The sequence below is a fragment of the Fundulus heteroclitus genome, chromosome 19, assembly GCF_011125445.2.
Source record: "Fundulus heteroclitus isolate FHET01 chromosome 19, MU-UCD_Fhet_4.1, whole genome shotgun sequence".
NCBI classification, from domain to species: Eukaryota; Metazoa; Chordata; class Actinopteri; order Cyprinodontiformes; family Fundulidae; genus Fundulus; species Fundulus heteroclitus.
Window position 1 is genome coordinate 23,088,468 of NC_046379.1, and position 17,221 is coordinate 23,105,688.

Consider the following 17,221-nt stretch of genomic DNA (forward strand, 5'->3'; position numbering starts at 1 on the left):
TTAAGTAATTTCAGGTCATTTATCTGCATGTAACACAGAGTAACACAGCTCAGTCTTTTCCCCATGTGTGAAGGAACACTGCAGCAACAGGCTAAAAGAAGGCTACTCCACGTTATCCTATCTTATAGGAAAGACAAACTCAGCTATCTGGAAATGTTTCTGATCACGTACAACATGGAAAGTCAGAGAGGAGGAAACACTGTTTTTAAAAAAACTGCAGGAGCCAACTGCTGGCTACCTGAGCAAATAGTCCAATAAATAAACCAGCTAACATCAACCGATGACACTCTTGGCTTTAGAACGAGCAGAACTGCATAACTGGGCAATACAGATGGTATTCTGATGTATAGCTAGTTTTATTTCTAAGTTATTGCTTCTACCTATGTACCAAAACCCACATAATAACCCCTCCCCCACTTGTTGCCACAAACTGCCAGTCAGCTGGCTGAAAGAGAGCAAGCAAGGGAAGGGAGCAAGGGTCACGCTGTTTTAAAACTACAGCTTGTAACTTACAAGCATTATGTTTGTTATGCATCCACATTATTATTTTACCTGTATGTTAGATTAGTTTTGGCACAGTCAGAATAACTGTTCAGTCTTTTCCGGTTATGAATAAAACATCCTTGTACACATCCTGGCTTAAAATGTTTGTGCTAATACTGGAGTCACCGTGAATGTGTGGTTTCATCTTACAGTGATTATATATATATATATATATATATATATATATATATATATATATATATATATGGGATTAAGCGGGTCAGAAAATGGATGGATGGATATATATACATATATATAATGTAAACTAAAGATGACAGTGTGTTTAAAGCAATAATAATAATAATAATAATAATTACACCTTTAGCCTTTTATATTATAGCTTTTTATAACTTTTATAGCTTTTTTATTAGCCTTTCTTCGTACATTAGAACCTTCAGCTGTTATTCTGTGAAGAGTTATTAGTACACAAAATTCATGATAGGATATAGCTAAAATAATTTGTCTTGAAGGTGAAGTGTGTTTGAGATACATGATATTATTTTTTATTTATTATTAACTATGATTATTATATGTTATTATTATTGTTATTATTAGTATCAACATCATCTGTTAAAATAGAGCTGATAGTTGTAGTTATACGAATGTCTTAATCATCTATAGAATAAAGGTAGCCAGTCAGTCATCTTATTAGCGCAGCTGCAGTTGCTCAAATGGGACATTAAACGTCATTGCTAACAAATAAGTTAGCGTTAAACTTAGTATAGGCTTGCTGGATAGTCTTATAACACGCTGTTAACTGCCGGTTAAGCTAATTTTATTACCATGGCTGAGAAGGGAGAAGTTACGCTAGCAGCTAGCCGCAGTTTGTAACAGACACGTATAACCACAGTTTGCAGGAGCTTCGGCAGCGTTATTCATTAAAACGGCAGTCGGACATCGTTGGTCTTCTTCTGCTATTCGGAGTAACGTCGACGTTCACGTTAGCGCTTACTTCAAACGCCCAACTGACAGTTGACTCCTCCATGCTAACCTGGAAGCAGGTCTCCCTGTGGCGTCTGTACGCATACAATATATGTGCATGTGTGTGTGTCTGTGTATGTGTATATACATATCCAAAATAAAACATACTGCTTCAAGTTTCAGCAGGCTGACAGGTACTTACCATTTTTCAGCTCATGTTTCACAGTAAACAGGTCACCTTCTCTGGAAGATCCCTCCATTGGGGATGGCATTGTAATTTCGTGTCCCTACTGTTCAGAGCAATTTGAGCTCGCCTTACAGACTAGTTTACGGTATTATCATTCAAAAAACAGAAACGAGTCGCCCACGGCGAGCTTGACGGATAAATAAACCGATTTTTTTCCCCACCAAGCCTGGCCGCGGGGAAGCTCTGGAGGAAGCACTTGCGTCTTCTAGCAGCAAATAACCACGACCACTACCTTCGCAACCAGACCGTCCCTCTTCAGTGATTGGGGTTGCTATGGCACGATCTTGCCTAGGATTGGACGCTTTTGTGGCGGTGACACGAAGTCCCGCCTTCCTCAGATGACAGATGCTGCTTTCAAATACCCCCGTACACTCTAACGCGAAAGGTCAGAACGGGAAAGTTCCAGTTAGAATTTATTATATGAAATAGGTTTATAATAATTGTTTGAACACATTTTTGGAAACAACTTATATTCATTGATTTCTGCAATCTGTAAATCAGTGAAATGTTGCTAGCAACACCAGATTAAACTATTTTAAAAATGGTTCATGTTAGGAGTGAGCAACCTTAGAAATAATCAAGAAAATGCAAGACGGACATTAAATATAAGAATAAATAATGTGCAGTTATTTCTCTTATATATTTCCTGCACGGCTCTAAAATGTTTCACAACACCGGACACAGTGAAAATTGAGCAATAAGGGCAGCTATCATGAAAGGGATCAGTTCCTGTTAGTCGAGGTAAATGCAGTTCCTCTGTACATCTAAATAATCGGAGTATGAAATCAAAATCCTTTTTCTGGTAACATTGATAAATAACAAGTTTGAAAGACATCCCCATATATAAGGGATGTAATAAACCGATTACAAAGCATTGCTTATTTATTAACAAACATATTAAACGCTATCTTCGTCGGCAAATCCCTGCAGTAGATATGCTGATATAGGACTGAATGTTTTTCTATAATCTACGATCTCCTACAAATTATTGTTGAATTGCTACTCTATATTCTATGACAATGTATAAGTACAAAGTAAATAAAGCTGCATCACTGCAGTCATCACTGCATTGCGCAGCCATATGTAATATTCTATTATATTTGTCAAAGCTGACCCAAAGTAAAAGACAAGAACAAAAATACAGCATTAAAATAACTAAAACTTAATATTTCAACCTTTATGTGTGGATGAAATAGTAGCTTGAGAACAGAGTCAAACCAGCTGAATTCTGCTTCCATCGTGTGGCAGGATGTTGCAATTACAACAAATTTGTTGTGAAATAACATAAAAACGCATTCGGTTGCAAAAAAAAATGTATTTTCTTGTTGTTTAAAAATAGTTTATTATTTACTTATATGGCAAATGTTTTAATTGTGCTATAAAAAAAAGATAGTGAAAACGAAAAACAATATAAAAAAACAAATAGTTAAGCAAGACTAAGCATGGAAGGGAGATCAGAAATGTGTAGTTAACGGACACGACGTTGCTTTCGAGGAATTATAAAACACACTTATGTTGATGACAAGGAGAGATGGTGTGGACTAACTATTGTATAGTCATATATTCAAAATCTAGAAGAAATCATGAAAGTTGTAAAAATTGCGATCCCATTGAAAAACAGTATGCAAATAAATTAATGAAAATAGTTTTCTGGCAAAAAAAAAAAAAAAAAGAACCAGAATGATAAAACCAGGCAAATAAATGAATAAATAAAAAATAATAGTGCAAACAAACTTTCTCTAAAACAATGCAAAGTCAAGTGCAGTTAAACTACAGATATAATTTCCTCAACATAAAGTTCAAAGGGGAATAAATAGAGCTAACTGTAAAAAGGCAGCGAAACACCAGCCAATGAACTGCAAGGGTACAAAATAGACCAATGAGATGCTGGGTTTCAGCAGTAGCCAATCGGCTTCTTGTCCGATGGCTCCGTCTCAGGAAGTAGAGTAATGGTACCTTGACAGTGGTGAGCGAGCCCAGTTAGCAGCACTCCTTAGCTCCACACAGACTGACCTCCGCTCCCAACATGGCTGGTGTTCGAGCTCTTGGCGTTCTCTCCCGATTGTCAGCCAGACGATATGCTCTTTTCTCAGGTAGAGTACGCCTACTTTCGGTGATAACCTCTAACCAAAAAAACAGTGCGAATAGTTATGTTACCAATACCAGGCTCTGTCAGGCGTCCCAGTCGAATAATTAGCCTGTCTGACTAGCTGCTAGCTAGCTCGAAAGAAATATGTGGTGTTATGCGATAACACGCTCGTTTTGATAGCCCAACGAAAGTATATCAGTTTGAGCATTTATACAGAAAAGCTATGCAGGCATTATTCTTTATAAACGTCTTTGGTTGAGGTTTTAAACCTTCGCGTAAACCTACCAGAGCGACTTAGCTCAATGCTACGGACTCGTTTGTGGGACTGTAGCGCTTTTTTGAAAGAATATTTGAATCAAATAATAGTGTTTGCAGTTGTATCTGTGTGTCGTTGACGACTTGGGATAGTTTGGAGCTGGATTTTAAACGCTGTGCCATTCATTCGCCATTGTGATGACCAGTGTATGCGGGGTAGGCGGATTATCTAGGTAAAAGGTCATTCTCGCATAGCACGGCTAAAACCATCTGAGGTCGAGGCAGTCAAACCTAAACGTCTCGTAGACGATGCATACATTTATTTTACAAGGACTTTTATAAAGTTGATGGTTATAAAAGTCGGTATTGTTTTGAAGATGTGGCAATTTAATGTCCCTGGGAGAGTCATTCCAGAGTGATCAATAAAGTAGAGTCTAATTCTCATTTGAAAGAACATCAGTTGCAGTTAATAAAAAGATCATGTATGGAGATAAAAAAATGAGAAAGTTTCAGATATGTAAAGTCTAAAATTCTGGTGTCATTTGTTTGCTTTGGTTTGCATTAAAAGGTAAAGGATTGTTGGGGCCGCACAGTGGCCTGGGTGACGCTCTTGGTCTAAATTAAAATTTAAACAGTAAATGGATCAAGATCTGTTTTTATTATTATTATTATTATTATTATTATTATTATTATTATAGGTTGAACAACAATAAAAGGTAAAGCACCAGGCTCCACACTTGTAGCAATACTGCTATTAAAAACAGTCAGGACAGAAGGTCCTACTGTATTAAAAACAAACATGTTTAAAAGGCAAGGGGGAATAGGATCGCTGGGGGAACCAGAAGGTTTCATCTGTGCTCGTATTCATAGAAATTCTCAGTCCCCACAGAGAGCTCCTATCTTAGGCTAAAAAGTCATACTTAGGAGTCTTATCCTAAGAATGATTCAGGCGGAGAGCCACTCTGAGTAAGGAAACTACAGACAGTTTTATCTTGGTGAGGAGGTGTAGTTGACCTTATGACCAGGTGCGACGCTGTCTTTTAAGAGCTGTAATTGGTTGATAGTGCTAAAAGAAAACACACAAATGTGCTCCTGGTTTTTAAAAGGAGAGAAATTAACTGATTAGACTGGATTAAGAAATGTGTGACATGATGCTGAAACTTAGCAAAGTGAAATAATTGTCACACACATCAAAATTTTTCAATGCACCTTATTCACATCCTCATCATCATTTTGATTTGCTTATGTTTACTCGCCATACCGATAATTTTACTACTTTATCTATTTTATATTAATGTGCACTCAGCTCACAGCAGTTTACTGAGATTGCCTGCTTGTATAAAGCGGTTGTATTTGGCAGAACAACCAACATAAAATTGGATAAAAAAAGAATCAAGAGGACCAGCGCCTCTGTCCCACACAGTAAGAGGGGAATAGAGGGGTGTTTACAGGTAAATTGGTCCCTGGATCGTGGTGCATATAGGTGGACTTGAAAGCACAAATCAATGCGGCCTTTTCTCTGCGCGTCTCGGTGCTTTACGCGTCAGCCTGGAACGGGAGAAGAGCTCCGTGAAGCAGTCAAAAGCGAGGAGATGGCATCACACAAGCCAACTTCATATGTCCATTTAGGCTACTGACATCATCATGTACAATACAGCAAATACATTCTCACCTCTTTTATCTTGTCTAGAGCGTGCATTTATGTATATATTTTTCTGCAACTTTTTCCATTTCTTGTAAAAGGCATCAAACATGCGTTTTGTTCTTTTCAGTAGTTGGATTAGATATTAACCACTTAATTGACTCATAAGAGTCATTTATTCAAGCGGCAGGTCAAGGTTTTAAGTAGGAAGTTATATATTTCCATTTAAAAATGACTGAGAATATGAAACAAAATGGCACTCTACTTGCATTTTTTTTTTCAAATTGTATACATTTTTAAAATTACCTTCACAAGTACTGCCAAATGCATTTAATACCATTTTCGGGGTCAAAATGTAATACACAACCCCATTTTTATGAATTATAGCACTATATAAAGACTGAAGCCACAGACTTGTTGAGAGTAGCATTCCTAAAAAAAAAAAAAAAAAAAAAAAAGAAAGAAATTTAAACTATGTTCTCTGTTTCTTTTTCCAGGCGGTACTTTTCGCACCTTCTCAGTAGCTCCTGCCATGCTTGGTAATTAAGTTTTTTTTTTTTTTATATGCACAGCATATGTGAATAATGTCACCTTAGTTCTGTTGAACCAATCCTGCTCGTGTAATTTCAGCCCGAACCCACGTTAATTATGAAGTCAAGAAGGATGTTGCCGTCGTACGGATCAACGACCCAAACTCCAAGGTGGGAACCTTTTTTCAGAATGATTTAAAAGCTCTACGTCTCTTAATTGTGCAGAAGAAATGTGACTTTTGTTTTTTTGCTGTCTTCTTTCTCTACTTGCAGGTTAACACGCTGTCGATTCAGATGCAGAATGAGCTGACGGAAGTGATGAATGAAGTGTGGGCCAACGACGCTGTTCAAAGTGCTGTTCTCATCTCCTCAAAGCCAGGATGCTTCATTGCAGGAGCTGATATTAAGTAAGCGAAATACGTCATGTCTTACTGCTGTTTATGTGGCCTTATTTTGCGGTCTTTTAAACCCGGTGCTGTGGAAATTGTAAAAAAAAAGAATGATGTCTTAACTTGGGTTTTGTTTATGTTCTCCAACCATTTCTGTGTTGGTTTATTTGGGAATAAAAGTAAGTGGGGGAACTGATCGGTGTTTTTTGGTGAGTCTATGGTTTTTGGGAAGCCTTGGGCCACCCATACTGATTTTTAGTAGATTCTGATTTCTGTTCATGATGTTGTTTAAAAAAAAAAAAAAAAAACTGCGTTGTGATCACTTCTTGGCGACGTCTCTGAATGCATTCTGTTCTTTATGATATATTGCTTTGAGAGAAAAAAAACCCAGCAACGTTGTTTTCTTTCCAGTATGATCCAGGCCTGCAACACTGCAGAGGAGGTTACAAAACTCTCCCAGGAAGGCCAGAGGATGTTTGAGCAGATTGAAAAGTCTCCTAAACCTGTTGTTGCTGCCATCAATGGTTCTTGTTTAGGGGGAGGCTTGGAGGTACAAAAAGCAGCTTTAAACCATAAAGGTGTTTTGTGAGGAGAATGGATTATGATGCTGTTTTCTCTTCTGTTTTAGTTCGCCATTGCCTGTCAGTACAGGATTGCTACAAAGAGCAAGAAGACAGTTCTTGGTACTCCTGAAGTAATGCTGGGCCTTCTACCTGGAGCTGGAGGCACACAGAGACTCCCTAAAATGGTCTGTATTACAAATGTTATCTTATTTCTAATTTGCTTCATATTTTATTAGCTCACATACAAGTTAGAATCCATCGGCTGTAGACCACATGAATTTAGTACAATTTTCTTTTAGAGTAAAACAAAACCTCTTGGGCTAAACTGCCTAAAGATTAATCTGGCTAATAGTTATAAACTAAAACATACACATATTCTAACTTTAAAATCAGGAAGTCACATTATACCTCAGCCTATCAGGTCTCTAGTTAAACAGCTACGTCCAGAAATGTCACTTTCTCCTTCACAAGACCTTTACATGTATTTATTTTACTCATTTTAAGCACTTTCAGACACAGGAGTAATCCCATACCAACTATTTAAAGGTCTCAACAAGAATTATTATTCTTTAATTCTAACAAAACAAATATTGGATTGTGTCTAACAAAACAACAGCAATAAAATAAGTGTGATTTTTCTTTCTACAGCTATTTTGAATTGTTTTAATTCCAAAGTAATTTTTCGGATTTGTAACCCATAGGTTGGTCTTCCAAGTGCCTTTGACATGATGCTTACAGGAAGAAACATCAGAGCAGATAAAGCCAAGAAGATGGGGCTTGTCCACCAGCTTGTAGACCCTCTAGGTAAAAATCTGTCACGAGCCACACATGAAAAACCATTTAAGTTTCGTGAAGCATAACTGGCTTTGGGCTTCGCAGGCTTTCACCTGTAACTTTCCATCCCTGCTGTTAGGAAGATGACACTATGTTTTGCCTCATGTTCCAGGACCCGGGCTGAAAGGTCCAGAGGAAAGAACAATGGAGTACTTGGAAGAAATAGCAGTTGAATGTGCCAGAGGGATCGTCAGCAAGAAGATTCCTCTCCAGAAAGAGAAAACCCTGATGCAGAGTAAGTTCTTCTCCATTCATTCGGTGTTTTAAAGCTTTGGTTCGCTTTCATTACAAATATAATCATTAATCTCTGTCAACAGAAATTCAAGACTACGTGATGAGCTACGAGTTTGTCCGCAATCAAATTTATAAAACCGTCCACGGCAAAGTCATGAAGCAGAGCAAGGGACTTTATCCAGCCCCTCTCAAAATCATTGAAGTAAGTGAGATCTTGTTTTTCCACGCAGCAGTTTTCTATATCTTTACATCCACATATATATCTCTAAATTACAGAGTCAAATTAAAGAAATAAAAGTTAGAATTGGATAAGGAATGCACCAACCATGTGACCAATTTTCAAACTGAATGTAACGATCCAACCAAGTGTTACAAATTTCACTCTAGTTTTACTTTAAGAGCTGCAATTAGCAGAAATCCAAATATTGCCCAGAAAATATTTGCATTTTCTGGGCAAACTGAAAATGCATCTGTTGTAAAAATTCTCAGAAAATTATAAAATCTCAGTAGGGGAAAATAAAATAAAGGTTACAGAGCAACTTATCTGTGCACCACCAGAAAAGCACAAATATTCTAAAACCTTTCCGATTGTGAGAGAAGACCATTTATACACGTCGAGCACAACTAAAAGGATTTACAGCATGTCACGCTCCCTTTACATACATAAATGGATCCACCGGTTTTGCTTGGTTGCTATGGAATGCCTCTAGAGGGCAGTCCTGAGTTAGATTCCTAATTCAAAGGCAAGTTACAGGCAATAGCAAACATGGTGCCGGTGGATAAAATCTGGGATACATGCAGTCTTAGAAAGAGACATAAAAGGAGGCATAGCAGTAAATATAGGTGGTCTCTGCATCCATGAAATGCATCGCCGCATCTGGATGGAGCGGTTCCACCAACATCGTCTTCCTCTTTGTCCCTTTGGCTGATTGTATCTAAACTCAGCGTGGCTGCACCAGGGTGGTGGTGTCTCATCCACCCTGGTGCATTATAGCTCCAGACTCCTATTTGTTGTGTTTGGATACGCATTTTAAAGCTCCCTGATGATCGACTAAAATATGCACACAGTGAATGCAGAAGGCTCCATCCATATTTATGTGTTTTATGTTGTGCATGAGTGAAGCTTTAAGACTAACCTCAAACTATGACAAAGCTAAAGATCAGGAGCCTTTTTTTTTCGTCTTAATCCAAGATCTGCTCAAAATAAAGAACAGCTGAGAGATCATTCACTAGAGATCAGGCAGATTTAAAGAGAAAAGGCTGAAGTATCTTAGCTTTCGTTGCATTTCACTGATTTCTTTTTTCCTTTTCAGTGTGTGAAGACTGGAATAGAGCAGGGCCCCACTGCTGGATACTTGGCAGAGTCTCAGGTAAGGTTCGTTTTCCTGCATCCCTGCCACGTTTAGTGCTTGCATCTTTGTTTGCTGAACATCAGATTTCCTCATTTGTCACAGAATTTCGGGCAGTTGGCGAAAACCCCCGAATCCGGCGCCCTGATTGGCCTGTACCACGGCCAAGTGGCGTGCAAGAAGAACCGCTTTGGGACGCCGGAAAGAGAAGTGAAGTAAGTGATTGTGTTTTTCTTTTTTCCCCAGGGATCATTGCTTTGTGTGGGGCAGATGTCACCTGCTCATTGCTGCTTTCTTTTAACCCTTGCTGGAGATGACGTAGCTGTTTCTGCTTCTGTCCAGAACTCTTGCCATTTTGGGAGCAGGTCTGATGGGAGCAGGTGTCGCCCAGGTGACGGTGGACAAAGGCATCCACACAATCCTCAAGGACACCACTGTGGAAGGACTGGCCAGAGGAGAGCAGCAGGTTTACAAAGGGTCGGTGTAATTTCATGTCAGGTAGCCCAGATGGAATGATCTCTAATCCAGCTGTTCTTAAGCTTTTTTTATTTCTTTTTTTTTTTAAACAGGCTCAACGACAAGACCAAGAAGAAGAGCATCACATCCTTTCAGAGGGACTCCATACTGTCCAACTTGACCGGCCAGCTAGATTACAAGGGCTTCGAAAAGGCTGACATGGTCATTGAAGCTGTGTTTGAGGATATTAACATCAAGCATGCCGTCCTGAAGGAGGTTGAAGCCGTAAGTGTGTGGCTGTATTCATTAGTACTTCACCTTTTTTATTTCTCTAACATTATTGTAAAGAATCCTGCAAGGTTTTTATTGATCTTTATCCGTGTGTCTACAGGTGGTCCCCCCTCACTGTATATTTGCAAGCAACACATCTGCTCTTCCCATCAAGGACATCGCTGCTGCCAGCAAAAGACCAGACAAGGTTTGATCTCGGGAATATCATAAACACTCGAGGAAGCATCTTATTTTCACGAACAAAAGCTGAACGATTCTCTCCACCCTCAGGTTATTGGAATGCACTACTTCTCTCCTGTGGACAAGATGCAGCTGCTTGAGATCATAACCACCGATAAGACATCGAAGGACACCACAGCCTCTGCGGTGGCGGTCGGCCTGAAGCAGGGAAAAGTCATCATAGTAGTTGGGGTGAGAACGTTGGTGAAGTTGAGCGGTGATCTTGGGTCAGGTCGCTAATGACTAATATTTATCAACTGTGTCTTTTTAAAGGGTTACACAGTCATTTTATGTTTTAATAAAATAGGTGAAAAATTATCTGTTTCTAAATTTTACCACTCATTCAATTTGAGTTGTATCGCCCCAACGTTTTTCCATTTATCCATCCCTTTGTCCGCATGGCTGTTAATTTCTCCATCTACACTTCAATCCATCAAGGTTTTTTCCATCTTTTTCCCTATCCATTCATCTGTTTGTCTATACATCTCTCCATCTCTTGGCTAGATTGGATGTCAGTCTATCCATCCAGTAGTGCATTCATCCGTCCATCTTTCCTTCTGTCCATACTACGGTTGTCGAGGCTTGAATGAAATCAATACCAGTGATAGTCAGTTCAGAGTTTCCCACAGAAAATGGGCTCATCATGGTGGTTCAGAAAGTCCGCACGCAGCTGTGGGGGGGCGGCCCGCCAGACCAATAATATGCTGGGGAAAACCCTCCAGTTATTGAGGCGCGTATTGCTATCATGGGGAAATTAATTATTGTGATAAATATAATAATTTGTGGAAATTTTAGACTCTATTTGATAACGTTTTGTAAAATGAAAAAAACTGACTGGTTATAAGAATTGACCGCATCCAGTTGCGGTCCCCTCAGGTTCTTTGCCTTTTAAAGATCTGGTGTTCACTACTGTAGCCTCCTGTAGTAATAGAAATACTCTTGAAACAGAACTATACTTTAACGTATATAATCTAAAAGGGCAGAGGGATGTTTACAGCTTCAGTACTGGACTCTCTTACAAAAACAATGTGAGACGGGCAGATTTCCGGACGCGAGGGAGAGTGTCAAACTCTCGGTTACGTCAGTTTATGTAGATCAGCAGAGACTTGCTCAGGATTGATCGGTTCTCCCCATTGCTGTCTTCTGGGATACGTGTTAATACCAGACTGAAAGAGCCTGGCTCCAGGGATACCCACGAGTCCGTTCTGCCCCAAGATAACTGTCCATTTGTTTATACATGCCACATCTGTGAAGTCCCTGGGTTCGTGACTTATCTGCTTGTTTCCCTGGTAACTGCCTTTGCAGCTCAAGCCACTATGATCATATAATCCTTAACACTGGTTGAGATTTTTACCGTTCCTAATTGAAATATTTTTCCACTGTTGGTTCTATGTAATAATTGGTGTATTTCTCTTGGTATCAGTTACTGAGTTGGAAATTTTAATATTGTGACGACCTTAGTCCATCCTCTGATTGTCAGACATTGAATAGTCCATCTAGCTGTCCATTCATTTACCTTGACGAATTAAGTAGTCCTTCTCTTTGTCCATCATAAGTGTTTCTCTCTGATCCATTCATCTGTCATCCTTCTGTCCATCTATAAACCTGCTGTTTCTCCCTCCATTCATCTAACCAGGCATAGTTTTTTTTTTATCTCTTCATTTCTATCTATTCGTCTGTTTGTTCAACATTTTCTTATGTACCAACGCCTGATCACTGTAAAGCTGCGTGCCATAAATTCACAGAAAACTGTTTATCTTTTTTTAAACTTTTGGGGAGGAACAGACCCAGAACTGTGGAACATTGACCTGATAACATGTAACACCTCTGGTAGTAATTATTGCTGTCTTGGTTGACATTTACCAGAAGCATCACTGTTTTCTTCTCAGGATGGACCTGGATTCTACACAACAAGGTGTCTGGCTCCTATGTTGGCTGAAGCCGTAAGAGTACTTCAGGTTAGTAGTATTGCTGTGTAAAACCCAGCTATAGCGTGTCCGTAAAATACTGCTGTGCTTGAGCAAGATACAGAAATGGGTTTATGTTGTTCAGAATCACCATAGCTGTCTTGCATACCATCAAATCTTTGTTCACATGCAGGAAGGTGTCGACCCCAGCAAGCTGGACGCCCTTACAACAAGCTTCGGGTTCCCTGTGGGTGCAGCCACGCTGGCCGATGAAGTCGGTATCGATGTCGCAGCTCACGTGGCTGAGGATCTCGGCAAAGCCTTTGGCTCCCGCTTTGGTGGTGGAAATGTGGAGGTTTTAAAGACCATGGTGGATCAGGGATTTAAAGGTGCAGGCTTTTCATTGTTGGAGTTTTGATTAAATGATGTGCTATTTTTTTATCTTTTTTTTATCTATTTTTACTAACTTATTTGTAAAATTGTTACTTTGAAGGACGGAAATCCGGAAAAGGTTGCTACGTCTACCAGCCAGGTCGCAAAGCCAAAGATGTCAACCCGGAGGTTGGAGACATTCTTAAGAAATTCAGATTGACACCAAATCCTGCTGTGTAAGTGAACCCCCCCCCCCCCCTCCCCGTCTCAAAATGTAAATGCAGGAACACAAGAAATTAAAAAAAATTATCTTTCAGAAAATCTACATATTTTGAGGTGAAATGATTATACCAACAAACAGTCTATTTATCAAGCACTTTTCAGTAACAAGACGATTCCATGTGCATTTTCAATAGAGATGATATTGGGGCCATTTCTGAAACTTAATGTAAGTCTGCTTAATGTCATCCAAAACCAGTTCTGGTGGGATCATTGTGATGTTGGGGCAAGTTTTAACCATCTTTGATTTGAGTTGAGATTAAATGATTATAGAGGCCAGCCTCTTCCTTCATTATAGGGCCCACTTTGTGCAATGCTTCTCAAGGAGTTTAAGAGACCCTGAGCATGATGCTGCCACCACCGTGCCTAGTCGGTTTTCTTGAAATGTTTCTACTTCCTGTTCAAGGTGGAGAGCTAGGGCTTTTTCCTGGACGCAACCTCTCAGTCCAGGGCTGTGAAACTGGTTTCCCAGTGGTCAGTGATGCTAGGGTTTTAGCATCTTCCAGTTAGATATGCTTGCATTTTGCTCGTTCCTTGAGTGTTGCTGACCATAATGAGCAATATTCTGTCATCTAAGTAGGGATGGGTTCTGTGTTCGGTATTTCTAGAGGTACCTACCAAATCCTGTCAGTACTATCTAGTACCGATTCACGTAAAATCAAACGATGCCATGTTTCTGTACCTTAACACATCACTGTGACACTGAGGGAGCGGAAGAGACAGTGTTGCACACATGAGCATCACTCATGTGTGCAACCTCAGTCGGCGCTGGTCTAGTTAAAGCAAGCATGGCTGATAGAAAGCGCTGGCAAGTATGGCTCCACTTTTCAAGATGCGCTGCAGATTACGCTCGCTGCAATATTCCTGACACAAAGTACAAGGCCAGTGGAGGGAATACATCTAATCTGAGGAAGCACCTGGTCAGTGCTGCCACTCTAGTGACTCTGTCGCTATAATTAGCAATTTTTTCAGACCCATCCAGCAACCTTTTTTTTTTTTTTTCACTAAAAAAAGTGACCAGTGAAAAATCTAGCAACTTTCTTCCAGAAAATTCACACCAATCTTCCAGAATCTGGGAACAGCTGTGCGCTCCAACGGGACAATGATCCCAAAAACACATCCTTGTTTTAGAATAGATGAAGCAGGCTAACATGACGCTTCTCAAACAACCCCAACTTGAGTCTTATTGTAAATATTTGACCTATGGTTAAAATGGAGATCTATGTTAGGAAACCAGCTAATGTAGGTGAGCTAGCCATTCTGACAAGACAAGAAGCGTGATTAAACATCCAGCCAGAATGAAAACAAAGTGTTTAGTTTTGTCTGCAACTCGTTTCAACGTATCTTCGGGGAGGATGTATATATTTAATCCTCTGAAGTTTTGAGCCTGTGTGGATTAGAGAAAATCTTCTGTAAATTCAAACTCCATTTTTATGTTCATTAAAATCGTTTGTCATCTGATCAATTCAACAGGAATCTTCCAAGATCCATCTTGTGATCTACCTGTTCTTGCTTGTGAATGTTTTGCAGTTCCTCGGACGCCGATGTGCAGTACCGGCTCGTTTCTCGATTCGTCAACGAGGCGGTGCTGTGCCTGCAGGAGGGCGTCTTGAACAACCCGTTGGAGGGAGACATCGGCGCTGTGTTCGGGCTGGGGTTCCCCCCCTACCTCGGAGGTCAGTTAACCTACATTACTGGAGAAAAGAGCGCCGTTGACCGCGATGGCACTTTTAACGCGTCTTTTATGTAACGCTTCCAGGACCTTTCCGCTTTGTGGACACCTTTGGCGCTGACAAACTGGTGGAGAAGATGAGGAAGTTTGAAGCCGTGTACGGGAATCAGTTCACTCCCTGCCAGCTCCTACTGGATCACGCAAAGGATTCCAGCAAGAAATTTCACAAGTGACCGACTCACCGGTGTGGCCAGTAGCTCCTAACAAACTGCAGTTTGCCACTTGAAATGTGCCTAACGACGATTAACAGGGAGGGTGAACATGCTGACGGCACACTTGGGCTGTTTATTAGGTGCCACCAACCTAAATGGGTGCTATCTGATGGAGAGACTCCTGCAATAATTCCTACATTCATTACAGTTCTAAGGTTTTATTTGTGCTCATTTAAGGAGGTACAAAGTAAAGTTAAGGATCATTTCTGAAGGTTTAATTATTTTCCCTCCTACTGTAGCTGTATTTAACTTGTACTCATTGAATTTTTTTTTTAACAATGAGGAGCTTCTAAAGCTTTCAAAATGGTCATGAACTTGATTGAACACTGGAACTGTTTGAACAGAAGTGGAACGCAACAGACTGCATTGATCATTATTTAGCTGGGTGTACCTAATAAACTGGCCAGTGTGTGCGGGTGGAAGTCTGTTTTAATTCTTTTTTACATGAATGTTCACTTGATATATCAGGGTGTATGGACATTAGTTATTTACACGTTTCATCTGTAAAGACATTTGCCAAGAAGAAACCTTTCCTGCTGCCAAGTGACTTCTCGACTATCAGTGAATGTTAAGGTGCATCATGGATCAGCAAGTGTCTTGTTTTCTTTGTACATTAAAGGTTTCCTTGCTTGGTATGGAGAAATATGTAAATGTGAAGCTTCAATAAAAAAATTCATTGATTGAGTTTTGATTTATGCATATTGAATGTAACCAAACTTTCTCATGGTCAAAGAGCCGCTCGCTTACAGATGAGCACGGATCTAAAGGTGAATTCCTTCAGCGCACAAGTGAAACCCTTGTGACCCTTTAAAGGTTGACACAGATAATTGTTAGGAAACATAATTTTTTTAAATGCTGTAAAAAAAAAAAAAAAAAGGTCAGGCTTTCAAATTTTCTTTGTATCGTATTGATACGTTAGACCAATAAATACAATTTCATCATGTTTTCTGCAGCTTAATTAGTTGCAATTTAATTAACATTCATTTGTATGTTAAACAAATGCAGACTTTGTTGAAGAGCTCGAGATCTCAAACGTTTTTATCAAAAATTATTCATTTAGAGTTATAGGGTTAAGTTACAGACATTCTACCTTTCAAGAGATGAAATTAAAGCTGCTCATGTGAAGAGCAAATAAAAATCTTGAACTACAGTTCTTAAATTTCAGAACCTGAACTTTGCGAGTGAGTAATGGTTAACTTTTTTTCAAGTGGAATAGAATGTGATGTTGAAGAAATCCAGGAATTATTTAATAAATCAATAATGGACTTCAAAACGGTCCTTAATGATCATGCTGAGACACTTATCTGGTTTTATTATGCATAATATGTTTTAGGAGTTTTCTTACTGTGAATTTTGATAATTATGACTTATCTAATTGAAGGTAGAGCTCAGAAAATTTGAATCTTACATAAGTCCAATTAAAAAAAAAAAAATCTAAACAAGGATTTCCTACTGAAAAGTATGTCCAAATACTGGACAGTATGTGTTCTCACTACTTGGTCTGGGTCCTCTTGTATTACTGTAGATTCTAGGCCAGGTTAAGTACAGTAATGGTAATTAAAACAGGTTTGGGCACGATTCCTGCTGGAAAATGACAACCACTGTTCAAAACCTTGTCAGCAGAAAACAGCATAAAATTCTCTGTAATCCGCTGGTAAATGGCTGCACTGACTTTGGACCTTATAAAACAACACGTGGCTCCCTGAATCCGCACAGACTGTGGAAACTTTACAATGGAACACCATGATCTTTAATTCGGTGGCTGTTGGACCTTCATTTGCAAAATGTTATACAAATGTTTTTCTGTTGTCTGAAGGCAGTACTTTGGACTCTTAAAAGGGTTTCACCTCACAATCCTTTAAGGATTACAGCCATGCTTGTTGTGTGTTTGATGTTTTAGACCAGGGATCACCAACCTTCTTCAGACAGAGCTACTTTAATAGTAGCCTACTGTGTGATACGAAGGGGCACATGGACTGATGTTTGAACTAGAAGAGTAATATAAACATGTTTTTAATGCTGTTGTCATTTTGTCTCTATGTAAATACCACTATGATTAAAAAGGAAGAGCAACTGAATAAAACAACATTTTATGCATGTCACTGGAGGGTTGTGCTATTTTTCAACACACCTGAGAGGACCACATATGGTCCTTGG

The 17,221-nt window shown here is 39.4% G+C and overlaps 2 protein-coding genes across 2 annotated transcripts in view; one reads left to right on the forward strand and one right to left on the reverse strand.

Annotated features, from left to right (window-relative positions):
- Window positions 1-1,962, reverse strand: part of rps6ka5 (ribosomal protein S6 kinase, polypeptide 5) — a 36,264-nt gene extending 34,302 nt beyond the window's left edge. Inside the window, exon 1 of the mRNA XM_036150500.1 lies at window positions 1,667-1,962. Coding sequence (XP_036006393.1) covers window positions 1,667-1,736 — 70 coding nt within the window. The 5' untranslated portion in view covers window positions 1,737-1,962. The remainder of the gene's footprint in view (window positions 1-1,666) is intronic.
- Window positions 1,963-3,664: 1,702 nt separating this feature from the next.
- Window positions 3,665-15,749, forward strand: hadhab (hydroxyacyl-CoA dehydrogenase trifunctional multienzyme complex subunit alpha b). Its single transcript, XM_036150585.1, has 20 exons — window positions 3,665-3,804; window positions 6,195-6,236; window positions 6,328-6,398; window positions 6,501-6,634; window positions 7,028-7,166; window positions 7,245-7,364; window positions 7,881-7,983; window positions 8,126-8,248; window positions 8,331-8,449; window positions 9,561-9,617; window positions 9,702-9,811; window positions 9,939-10,073; window positions 10,166-10,337; window positions 10,444-10,530; window positions 10,614-10,754; window positions 12,452-12,520; window positions 12,663-12,858; window positions 12,963-13,077; window positions 14,651-14,796; window positions 14,880-15,749. The coding sequence occupies exons 1-20, from the start codon at window positions 3,738-3,740 to the stop codon at window positions 15,023-15,025; spliced, it is 2,292 nt and encodes a 763-aa protein (XP_036006478.1). The 5' UTR covers window positions 3,665-3,737; the 3' UTR covers window positions 15,026-15,749.
- Window positions 15,750-17,221: the final 1,472 nt, after the last annotated feature.

What these genes read in the sequence shown, in the direction of transcription:
- hadhab (XM_036150585.1), top strand. Translation starts at nt 3,738, where the DNA reads ATGGCTGGTGTTCGAGCTCTTGGCGTTCTCTCCCGATTGTCAGCCAGA. An exon ending in ACGATATGCTCTTTTCTCAG is followed by an intron (nt 3,805 to 6,194) that starts GTAGAGTACGCC and finishes TTCTTTTTCCAG; the next exon opens with GCGGTACTTTTCGCACCTTC. An exon ending in CACAGAGACTCCCTAAAATG is followed by an intron (nt 7,365 to 7,880) that starts GTCTGTATTACA and finishes TGTAACCCATAG; the next exon opens with GTTGGTCTTCCAAGTGCCTT.